The 12,857-nt window shown below is 39.1% G+C and overlaps 2 protein-coding genes across 3 annotated transcripts in view; both read left to right on the top strand.

Moving 5' to 3' along the window:
* LOC145447207 (magnesium transporter MRS2 homolog, mitochondrial-like) overlaps positions 1-12,857 on the top strand; it is a 167,256-nt gene that overhangs the window by 92,608 nt on the left and 61,791 nt on the right. The gene's annotated exons all lie outside the window — the stretch shown is intronic.
* LOC145447229 (phospholipid scramblase 1-like) lies at positions 6,815-7,405 on the top strand. Its single transcript, XM_080325648.1, has one exon. It carries the CDS (start codon positions 6,855-6,857, stop codon positions 7,395-7,397), a length of 543 nt encoding a protein of 180 aa, XP_080181774.1. The 5' UTR covers positions 6,815-6,854; the 3' UTR covers positions 7,398-7,405.

Genomic DNA, 12,857 nt, shown 5'->3' with positions numbered 1-12,857 from the left:
TCTGGGTATATGATTGTGCATGGTTCGCATATTTGACTGTGAACGCCCAATTGGTATATGTTGTACAGTTTAATTTCACCGTCGTGCGAACAACCATGTCAAGGTTCCATGTTTGTGTGTCTGTATGTCATGCTTCAGATTGACTCAGAGTCATTGCAATGTGGCTTATTGGTATTGTTATCGGGTGTGATGACATTCGATCTACATCAAAACTACCGGCTATGATAATGTCTGTGGATCGATGTTTGTATACCAACACATTGCATGCAATGTCACACACCTCCATTTACGCGTATACTGATGTGGACAAACAAGCGCGACGTATGTCTGGATGGTATTTTTTCGTGGAAACACAGGGTGTAACATGTTTACTTTGAATATTGTTCGATTCAGAGTTGATATCCGGATCCGGTTACATACTTTATCGGGGTTTCCGATTTCAAACTGAATGTCGAGACATACATGACCAATAAAGACACAATATAGTAAACATGCGGGGGAAAACACGACCTGGAATTGTTATCGCGATGGGTGACATAAATCCAACCGCTTTCCGAACACCGTTATCCACATACCAACCATCGTCAAGGAGGTGTTTTATTCAGACATTTTGACTCTGGAAAATCCAAAGCACGAGCCCGGACATCACAGAACTATCGAAGCCTATTGTCCAATTTTCCAAAAAACATGAACGTCGATGTACAACAGCACATTGCATGTGGGTAACCGATGATTTTGATGGGTTGCATCAGCACAAGTGAATATGCGATTACACAAATGTATTGGAGTTGTTGTTGGTGTATATTTTGTCGCTATCCGTTGTAACAATATACAAAAATATCAAATTGTCAGGTGTGTTTGTCAGATTTCAAAATGAAAATGGTTTTGTTACTCTAGGAAAAGCTAGATGACCAAGAGAAAATGTATTGTTACACTGGGTAAACGCCAGATCCCCAAAGGAAAATGATATTTTTACTCAGGTAAACGACGGACCACCAAGTGAAAAAGGTTTGTAACCCAGGGAAAAATATATTTCCAAGCGAAAAAGGTTTGTTACCCGGGGAAAAAATATCTTTCCAAGTGAAAAAGGTTTGTTACCCAGGAAAAAAATATATTTCTAAGTGGAAAAGGTTTGTTAACCAGAGAAAAAATATATTTCCAAGTGAAAAAGGATTGTTACCCAGAGAAAAAATAGATTACCAAAGGAAAAGGGGTTTGTTACACTGGGTAAACGACAAATCTCCAAAGGATAATGATATTTCTACTCGGGTAACGACCGACCTCCATGTGAAAATGGTAATTTTACTTGGGTAGGTATCGTATGTTTAGTGTCGTTGGTATTGTTAAACGTTGTCGCCGGTAGCTGTTGGTATACTATTACGAGTGTGAAAAGGATTTACACGGCCTGTGTAGAGTATCGCGATAGTAAACATATTTTTGGTGCGACGAAACAAGATCGTTGTTTAAATTTTAATGCATTTCGATTACCGAGTTGCTGTACAATAGAGATGACTCTACATTAGACCGTGCTGTATACTTCGATTAAAACCACAAGACCACATGTAAATCTATTCGCACAACTCGATGATGTTGATGTAGTGTTACTAAAACTAATTATTACCTATTTACACAACATAAAAATAACAATTCATGTCGTAGCAGGTTTCTTGAACTCATGCTTGATGAAACGAATGGTGACAAGTAGGCTTTGAGTGAAAAATAATTATTTAGAGTAGTGACAGTTTGTGACCAACGAATACAAATCGATCATGATATTACAATATACGTCTTCGTCAACATAACGACTTGGTGTAGAAATACTTTCACGTTTTTTGAATAACTGGATTCTCGAGACTTGTTACTTGTACGATGTACCATTGGTGTGCAAACTATAACGTCCATTTTGTATGATAGTATGTTTTAGTTGTATTGTTGTGAGGACAACCATGTGATGACTCAGCACTTTTCGTTAGCAAAGTAGATTGATTTGTGTGTAAGATGTAAGCACCGTAACTAGAAAACATATGTACTCTGTTGTTGGAGTAGCTGATTTATTGCTATGACATGGACATATCCTGAAACCTTGGTTTGTTGTCTTACGAAAGATGAGGCGACCTCGGTGTCGTAAATTGTGATAACTAAACCCGGATGGATAACACAATTGTGCTGGACTTACACATGGTATTCGCATACTGTACACATACAAACTTTTGCAACTCTGGTGTTTCTGTTAATACTAGTTCTGTGTTGAACTACTTGATTATTAAGATACGTGACCAACCATTCAGACAATAAAGTTCTTGAGGTATCGAAACAGTTTGAAAGCACCACCAATCATTGTACAGGTTTGTAGCATGAGCGAATATTTTCGTGTAACATGAATATATTTCATATGTCTTCGGTAAGAAATGGGTTATGTGGGATAATAATTAGTATCGTAAAACTTGTTGTGTTTGATTGCATACTTTTTTAACATTGTTTGTTGTTGAAAGACGGGCGAGTTTACATTTAAATATAGTAAGCAGAGCAACTCAAGTAATAAATTTTACTCGTTCGAAAATCGACAACGGAAAAAATACCGATGAATGGAGTAACAGTAATAATATGCGTGGTATATTATTTTTAGTGATATGCAACCAATGTTCTAAATCTTCTAGTTTATCATGTCATAGAAAAGCCGATTGTTATGAATTCAAAACAAAAGTACTTCGATTATCACGATGATGGAAATTAAGATCAATGCAGTATTATGGAGATGGATGTGTATCTTTTAGTGTGTTCCCCAACCACTAAATGTCGGTTAGTTAAACGACACATTTACAAGTTTGCCGAAATCTTGATTTACAAATAACAGCTTGATGATGTAAAGCTCAACCACGCAAATGTGTTCATTGTAAAGTATTTGACACAAACAAAATATCGAATGGAGACTTCGGTTTCATTACCAAGCTAGTGAAAATTGTTTTCTGTTGGCCAGGTAGGACACATTTGACAAACATCGTACATATTGTATCTTCGTGATGGTAACGACTTTCAGCGGCTTGGTTTCATGTCGGGAATTATTATTTGAGGGTTCAAGAACAATTTCAATCAATACTAGAAATGAACAACAATGCAAAACACGTTTAGCAAATAACAGTGTAGCAAGTACTTTTTTGATATTACGAGTGTTGGGCACTAGACACTTCTAGTTGAATTGGATGCATCTAACAAACATATCACAATTTACTTTTACAATAATCAAAGTCTTAGAGTGTATAACCTCGCGATATTTTACATTTAGCACGCACAATGGGGAGTTACTGAAATGATTAAGAATTGATCGCTAGCTTCGAACGGTACTCGATACTTAAACTGATATTTTCATACTCTGTAAAGTGCATATGTTTCAATTCTCTGTCATAAATTCCGACAATAAATCGTTGGATTCAATAGTATCGATATTGTGATATACTGATTCTACACTTAGTCGTTTCAATTACCCGTTGGGAATCGGGATAATAAAGCATTTTTGTATCGGATGTTCAATGTATGAATACTGGAATTATTACATCTTTAGTGCTGTTTATCACAACGATAGATTTTAATAATTGTACTGATTGTTGAATGTAATAATACCGATATTGTCGTTTCATCTTTAGTCTTGGTTACTGGAAATATTTTCTGATATCCGCGATACGCAGAGTGATTTTTACCAAGGTGGAGTAATTTTCCTATCAAGAACATTTCAGACACACATAGTTTTACAGCTTAATATGTTAATAACGTTGGTACTGAAAAGTTTGTTGTTGTCATAACATTTACCACAACGCGGGGTCTAATTAACACAAATAATTTAATAATCAAGTCATGATCAACTATTACATATGTCGAATCAATGTGTCAATTCATATGTTTACATCGTGAAAATTTTCAAGATAACGCCTGCGTTCGATTGTAAGAAATGAATTCTCAACTACATTGGTCAGATATTCAAATCTCGTATACTAAAATGTAATATGGTAATCTCAAACCGCACACCGAGTAGTATTTACTTTGGTTTATAAAATATACCGAGTAGTAATTACTTTATCTTACAGAATAGTAACGACTTTTACAGTTGAACAAATAAAAAGATGATTTGGCGGTATATGACTACAGCCGAACTTGCTATGGATTTTGGATTGCGGTGATTACTCGCGTAGTCTTGTCTACTTTTCATAAGGATACTTTTTGCTTTGGTTGGGTAAGTTACAAACGGATTGACTTGACAAGGTTTTTTTGTATTTTACTCTTTTGTGTATGGGAAGATGTTAAAATGTTGAGGCATAATACTATTTCCGTTCACTCGATTACAACAAAAAATAACCTGATAGTTTGTTCAAGGTTTCGACAAATAGATTGAAATATCCCGATTTAACTCATCGCGTCGCAACTTGATCACGGTATGCACAAGTGGTTGTCAAGTTAGAAATATTTACAACAGGTGGTATTTCATTGACTGATTCTATTGTGTGTAGTAACACATTAAAATATCGCGATAGTATTTCTGAAACACTATTTTACAAACGGAAACGGAGTCATGAATAGAGTTGTCAGTTTCAAGGATTGTTTCAAAGTATAATCTTGAGATGTGACTGGGTGAAAGTTGGTAGTCATGTTTGTCAAACCTATTTCAATTCGCGCAATGTCAAAGTCCAAATATTTCATTCTGGATTATTTGGATTTACCTTTAGTACATCCCGCGAATGGATTTAAAGTTGGCAAATTACCAAAATGCTTGAATATTATCGGGTTAGAGATAGTTGGTATTGATTCTATAAGTGTTAAAACAGCGGCGTGGAATGTGTGAATGATCCGATGCGGGTGAATGTCGGCGTCAGTAATATTCAGGTTACGTTCGATTCAACAGATCGCGTTAATAGGATTTGAGTTGGATCGAATCAATACATTCAAATACGATTCAACTTGATTTGTGTAGTGGGTTACATTTCAAGTTGACAAACTAACACATTGATTGAATATTTTCATGGATCTTATCACGCAACTAAAGTCAGCCACTATTCGAGAGGCGTGAAACATATAGCGATCGCGGGCAAGTGACAAATTGTTGGTTTTCGAATCACCGTCTGCGACCGTTCTGGGACAAACTAATTACCGAAATATTACCTTGTGAGCGGGTATGAGGGATTGCTATGTCTGAAGCATTATCCGGTGAGTGGTCGTCGGATTTTAAAATTATATCACACCCTTTTGAATAAGCGTTCACTTCACAGAGGATTAGGGTTAGAGCGGAAATAAGTGACAAGTTGTCGCTATTCAAGTTACCGGCATTGGTGGTCTGTTATTCGTTACTTGTTAAATCTTACCAGCGAAATCAAGTTCTGTGACAAACTGATTACTAAAATTTCACCGCGTGAGCGATCGGTATGGTTATGACACCAAGTCGTGAAAGATAGTTATGTCCGAGACATTATCTTGTCAGTGATCGCGGGGTTTTGCAAACTATTTCACACCTTTTTGAATAAGCGTTAACTTCACAAAGGATTACGGTTAGAATAGAAATAAGTGACAATTTGTTGGTATTCAAGTCTCGCCGGTGGTGTATATGTTATTCGGCACTTATTACACTTATCATGAAATTAGAGTGAGAACATAAAGCATCAAGTTGTTGTTTTCGAATTTTGATGTCGAGGTGGTAAATTTACGCATTCAATTACAATTCAACTTCGGTTGTGTATTGAGTGATAGATTGATATGCCGGAAGTGGTATCTTGTGAGCGATCGTAGGATTTTACAAATATTTCACATCTTTTTGAAGTGTTAGTTTGCGAACGCGACTATTGTTGATATTCGAATCGCCGTCTGTCGCACGCACTGCTTAATCCTCACAACAAGCCACGTTTCCGTTTGTTCGGTTATTGTTGGTGACTATTCAACACCGCGCGAGAGATGCCTGAAAGTACGAATCACGACCGCACCCATAAGAACACATGGCGAATCACCAACACAATCTATACGCGAAAGTACGGCAAGCGAAAGTACGATGTGCGAGAGATGCCTACACCCGAAAGTACGATATGCCGACGCAACCATAAGAACACATAGCGAATCACCAACACAACCTATACGCGAAAGTACGACATGCGAAAGTACGATGTGCGAGAGATGCCTACACCCGAAAGTACGATATGCCAACACGAGTTTCCGTGCGATGTGCGAGAGATGCCTATATCTAAAAGTGCGACATGCCACCACGAGTTTTCCATGCGATGTGCGAGAGATGCCTATATCTAAAAGTGCGACATGCGACCCCGCCCATAAGAACCAATGGCGATGTGCGACCGAGAGGGGGGTCTAAAAGCGCGATATGCCACCCCGGGTTTCCAGGCGACATGCCACCCCCGCCGTAAGACGAAAACGTTAGCATGCCACCCCGCCATAAGACGAAAACGTTAGCATGCCACCCCCGGTTTTCGCGTTAGCATGCGACCCCGCCTATACTACCCCATGCAAAAGGGGGTGTGGTCACGACCGATCGACTACACTACTTGCGGTGTCTCAAGTACACATGTGTTCATGTATCTTTGTTATCGCTGAACGTATAATGATATGTGAACATCTTACATTGCTAAATGTGATTACCCACGACAGGTCAATAGCAATTAAGTTGCCTTCGTCTATTTGCTATGGATGATAAAATTCCGATGACCGCATCACCGGCTGGCGGCAATCTATGGATGGAGAGACCACCGGCGCTGGTAGGGTCTCCGCTCGGTCTGGAGTATATAGCGCCTTTGGAACAACTAAAATTAGAAGGACTCGATTTGTTCACCAGGCGGAGAACAAACAATAATTTTGTTGTGAAAAACAGCATGGGCCAACAGTGCTACTATGTGTCTGAAGAGCCGGGAACCTGCCACCGATTTTGCGGTGGTGACGAGCGAGGCTCTGCGATACACATAGTCGATAATAGATACGAAGAGATGATTCGGGCGGAACGTAAGTTCAAATGCTGTGTCGGTTATTGCTGGTGTATCAACGGTGATACCTGCGCCAATGTGATAGATGTCCAATCACCAGTGGGTGTTTCGATCGGTAGGATTGTCGAGCGCAAATCTTCGTGGAAGCCGCGTTATGCAGTGCAAAACGCAAACAACGAAACCCTGCTTCTCATCGAAGGTCAATGCTTGGTGTGCAGCTGTTGTGACTACAACCTAGACGTTCCTTTCAACGTCTTCACTGCTGACGGAAAGAAAGAGATTGGCGCGATGACGCGGCAGTACGACACTCATTGCGGCGTTACGTTCCCTGTCGATTTGGATGTGAAAGTGAAGGCCATTTTGCTGGCCGCCATGATTTTCTTAGAAGTAGTTCCAACGTATGAATTGGATGACACAGAATGCGCGGATGGCTAGTAAAAATGGATCTGCTTTCTACCTCATTTACCCTGTGCGACACTCTTAACCACAGTGGAATGATATATTTTTATCTTCCAGCTTCATCTTGCAATCATAATGCGTATTGGCCTTCTATTGTGAACTATACAAGTGTGCATCGTACACATCTCATTTGCTTTGAAATTGACACTGCAACCATTTTTGTATGTGTCCCAACTCCCCGTGTTTCTGAAGTTTATGCTATTTTGTTGCCTGTTTTGTTATTTTGCGATGATGAATAATTTTTTTCTCTCTCTCTCTCTCTCTTTCTCTCTCTCTCTCTCTCTCTCTCTTTCTCTCTCTCTCTTTCTCTCTCTCTAATATGAATATGATTGCGGATTAGGGCTGGGCAACTTTGTTAAATTTGAGCGCTCGGGTCGTCATCTACGGCAGTGGTTCTCAACCTTTTTCACCTCGCGGACCGGTAAAATTTCAAAAAATATTCGACGGACCGGTGAACTTTCAAAAATCGAAATCAACTCAGAACGCGAAGTATGCAGTTGTTTTATGCGAGTATATGATGCTAGAGAGTGACATTTTAGGGGTTTGATCGTAAATAAAGATGTTCATGATGGCATCCATATGATTATACTGTAGTGGCCTAGGGTATATGTGGGTTGCCAACTAGCCATCAGACATGGGGTGATTACTTCATGAATGTAATCGATTGCGATTACGATTACTTCTGAATGACGCGATTACGATTACGATTACGATTACAGCTAAATCAGGAAGTAGTCGATTACGATTACGATTACATTGGAAAAGTAATCACGATTACTCACGATTACATTTATTTTGCATCTTAGAAGTTATATCGGAAGACAATATGTGGATTGCGCTGAAAAGGTCTAATGAGATAACAAACTTCCTTTGAAAAAAGATGCGTCATTGGCTTGTTACGTCATGGTGTACCGATTGCCCATTTTTATAGAGGTCGATTTATCGCACCCAACGATTTGCATTCTTGCCAGGTCCATAACCGCCGCCCCCCAAATTTCCCAACAGGGTAGGGAGGGAGATCGAAGGGGACTCTAAAGTATTTCGTAAATCAACGTAAATTATACAGTCTTTTCGAGAGATTTAAATAACTTGAAAATTCTCTCTGGATAGCTTGATTTTGAAATGCATACGTCTCCCCCTAAAAAAAGGCATATCATAATTTATACTAGGGATGCATTTAAAACAAATGGTTGTTTAAAACACTTTGTTTAAAACATGTTTTAAACGGTGTTTTAAGAACAAAGGCTTTAAAAAAACTAAATTGTGTTTTTAAAGTTATTACATTATGCCATCATTGTGTAAACACTTTCCAAAAAAACATTTTGTATGAACCTACGGACAATTACCACCCGATTTGGTCGACGTACATCGATATGGGATGGGACCCTCAAAATAGTCTGTTCAACAGTTATAGTCCAGATATTTCGTCTAATGAGCTATATTTACCCTATATTTTCAATGGTCAATATCAATCCACTTGGACGTCACAATTTTATATTCGTGACGTCGTGGTTAAAAATAAATTTTTAAACAAGAGCCTTGTTTTAAACATGTCTGTTTTAAATTGATTTTTGTTTTAAATGAAACCCTAATTTATAGTAATAGGCATTTAGGTGGCAGTCAATATCGTGCCACGACACACCAAAAGATATACGCAGTTTCGACCAACATGCGACTTCACGAAGTGTGCTACTAAAGAAAGACCCTGGTCGAAACTTAGGGTATGTGTCCATTGTCAATAGCCACGCTGGGTGGACGTGACTAATAGTACGGTCCTTCCAATCTGAGCTCATAATGCAAATGCCACTCGGGAACCCACAGAGTTTTAAAGACATGACAATTTGTGTCTGCGTATCACCAAAGTTCTTGCGCCACTTCAATATCTTTTGATTATATAACAGACCAGAGGTCACGAATTAACAACATAAACTAAAGTAATTATAACAAGATATCGGATGTTATAATTATGAATTACGTGCTCCCAGCTCTACAGGTAAATCTGACCATCGGGACTGAGAGAGGAATAAAAATTAATAGTAATATAATGCAATTACTAATAATATTGACGAAATTCAGACTTCAACTTGAAAATACTACCCTATGGGGCCAAAGACCAAAGTTTGGAATCTGGGACGAATTGCTGTTTAGGTAGGCTTACCATATTTTGGAAATCTAAAAAGAGGACACTTTTTCAGAAAGTTGAGATATGCAAAACCGGAGAAGAATTCTCAAAATTCGGTGAACTTTTCCCACTTTGTGATTGGTTGACTAAAAAAAAGGTCATCTTTTCGTTCAGAGCTCAAAATACCGTTTGAGCGTCGCTGCTGTGCTAATTTACGGCATATAACTAGCATTTTGCTCTAAATATGACCTCAATTTTCAAAAAATAGGACAAAATCCCAAAAAAGCGAGGACACTTTCAAAAAAGTCAAAAAAGAGGACAAATCCTCTTAAAAGAGGACGTATGGTAACTCTAGTTTAGGTCCAGATTCTAGCCACAACCCACGCTAACATGGTATAGAAGCCCATGGCCATGGCGGCAGGTCCCAATGTTGACTAAAGAATTGTGAAATAACGATTGACGCCCGTTTCAAGTCGAGGCCCGATGAAGCCGGGCCCGATGAAGCGAACATAAAATTATGCCTTCAACTTCATGCAGATAATGTACTGCAAGCTGCCGTTACGAGAAACGGCAAAGACGGCTCGGTTATGATATAAATCATTAGCTGTTGATTTTCACTGCTTCCTTGTGGAAACCGTAATGTTTTATTTGGCGAGTGCAAAATTTCAAATCTTTGTCCGGTGTACGTACGCAGTACACAGGTCTACTGCTGGCCAAGAAGCAACGGTCAAACTGCGTTTAACTAAGCATAGCCAAACATCAATACATAAGTTACTATTTTAAACTAAGCAGAATGGAAATTAATTATCCTGCTGCGAGGGAGTGGCGTGTGGAACATGTTGATAACCTGATATACAGCACGGCGGGTGCTCTTACAATCACACTAATGTAGGCTACGTACATCGGATATCTATTTACTGTGGATATTTCTTACGCAATGACGAGCAAAGCTAATAGGCTACTTCTGACGTAATAATGAGCAATAGCATTTGGAAATCAAGCATGTGTGCTATATCGAACCTGGTATAATATCTCTTCCTTGTTCAATGTTCACGAATGTTCAGTTATGTCATAGTCCTTGTAAAAATAAAAAGTAATCGTTCTTTCACTAAGAAATCGATTAGATATGCGAAGTAGTCGATTACGATTACGATTACTTTGGAATTTTTTCGAATGTTATCGATTGCGATTACGATTACTTGAAAATGCTGCTAGCCATACGTCCGGAATTTCCCGGACATGTCCGGAATTTCACTGTTGAAACTGCGTCCGGGAGGAATCTCTAAATCTAAAATATGCCTGGATGTACGGAAGTTTGAAGGCTTGAAGTATGCTCATATTTTTTTCGTAAATCAACACAAACAATATTATTTTTGGGTAGATTTATGCTACATGAAAATTTTCTTCGCGCTGCGCGCGATTTAGTGTCACGTGTATTGGTTCTAATATGGGGGCTACTACCCTCGCAAAAACTGCGATCAAAAATAAATGAAAATAGCATTCATTTAAAGCAGTGGTTCTTAACCTTGCCTCCAGCAACGCTAGCGATTTTGAAGGGGATGGTAACACTCAGGGGGCGATATGGGGGGTGCTGGGCTCAAAGTGTCGCTGAAGAAAAATGGCTTCGTAGTAGATGATGTGGTAGTAAGACATATCCTTCATGAGTATTCAGAGCAAATTAACGTTCCGTAGAATGTGTCAAATCGCGAAATTTTTGGTCTCGCTGCGCGACGATGTTTGCTACATATGTTTTCATAAATTAAGTGGGTTGTTATAATTCATGCAAAACGCATCGCGCGTACTTTTAGAGCCCCTTTATACATAAACGAGTTTCGAAGCTTAGCGCACGAAATGAATAACTAATTATACTTGTATTTGAGAGCTACAAAATTAAATTGTCAGAATATTTCTTTATCGTATCATAAAGGATGATACTCTAGTGTTGTGGTTCACAACCTCACATGAACGTTTTTATATCTAATATGAATTGCTTTGTTTGTAATACATTCATGTTAAAATAAATAACTGTGTGTACAGTACTAAATTCAATGTGAGCAGATATATGCACCCCATTCTCAGTTGCCTTACTTGTAGTTACACATCGCACTAAGACAAAGTCAAATACCATTAACTTCCCCGTATTGCCAATCGCAGATGTGAATTCGGAATGGTTCGAACCACAGGGTATGAGGCCGTGCCCGATTGTTGGTATACCAACCTTGATTTGACCCTGAATATACCACACACAATTTTTATATGGTTTATTATAATCAAATGGTTCTCGAGCGCGATTAAAGCGCGAAATATTTCCAATACCAAAATCCCGAAAAGAGCGACTGTACTTTGACCTCTTACCAGGACCAAAACTGCTGCAACCCAAACACCCAACCGGTGAGCTCGATGGGTGCCCTAAATTATTTCGGTGAATGAACATAAATTACACATCATGTTTTGACTATACTCCCCCACGGAAGAATACGCATAATCATAGAAAATAAAAATAGGCATTTCGGCGTCGGCCATCACCACGCCACGATGCACGAAGACATAGGCGCCGACTTTTATTTTTGCATGGGGTGGCGGCAGGCGAAACCCCCTCCTTTTGAAACGCAAAAGTCCATCCTGTTGAAATGACACCATTCTGACGCTAATATTCAGTTGCAATTCAACAAGTCGTATTATCAGTGCTACGGGGCGCCGCGACCAATTAGCGAGATTCGCTTGCGAACGAATATCGCATTGCACAATGTAACGCGACGCGATCTCCCGCTGATATGATTGCGAAATTAGGTCTTTGATTGCCGCACGCTCGGCATTCGTCGCTGGACTGAGCAGTAACACGGCGCGAGAATTGTGGAACACGAAAGACAGACAAGAATTATGAATACAAACGCGCACGGCCAATCGGTATATATCCCTTACCGCCAACACAATAGGTTTTTACTTGGTATTGAGTAGCTAGCATCGCAACAATTGGTTGCTGATTAAAACATCGATTTCGACTGCATTGCTGCATTTCCCGATTAACATTCGCTAGGCATAATTGGATTAATATTATTAGCACTGGAATAAATTCCAACTAGCAGCAGGCACACACAATAAAACACTGTTCAAGTTTGCGCTCCGAGAATATTTATCAAGGCAATGGTTCACAAAATATTTTAAACGCGGTTTGCGGTAATCATCGATGCAAATAATGCACATTAGTTTGTAGAAGGTGAATGCATATTTGGTCGTCAAATAGCGATATGAGATGGTGTTTCTCAGAGCGCACGTTGAAATCTACGTTTCTAACGATGAGGTCGAATTTGCAC

The sequence above is a fragment of the Botryllus schlosseri genome, chromosome 9 (genome assembly GCF_051294905.1).
Source record: "Botryllus schlosseri isolate E-star chromosome 9, Bs_hap1, whole genome shotgun sequence".
Lineage (NCBI taxonomy): Eukaryota > Metazoa > Chordata > Ascidiacea > Stolidobranchia > Styelidae > Botryllus > Botryllus schlosseri.
The sequence above is the reverse complement of the archived record's forward strand: the minus strand, read 5'-3'. Positions and strand labels throughout refer to the sequence as shown.

Coding starts and splice junctions, on each gene's coding strand:
- LOC145447229 (XM_080325648.1), top strand. CDS start 6,855: ATGGGCCAACAGTGCTACTATGTGTCTGAAGAGCCGGGAACCTGCCAC.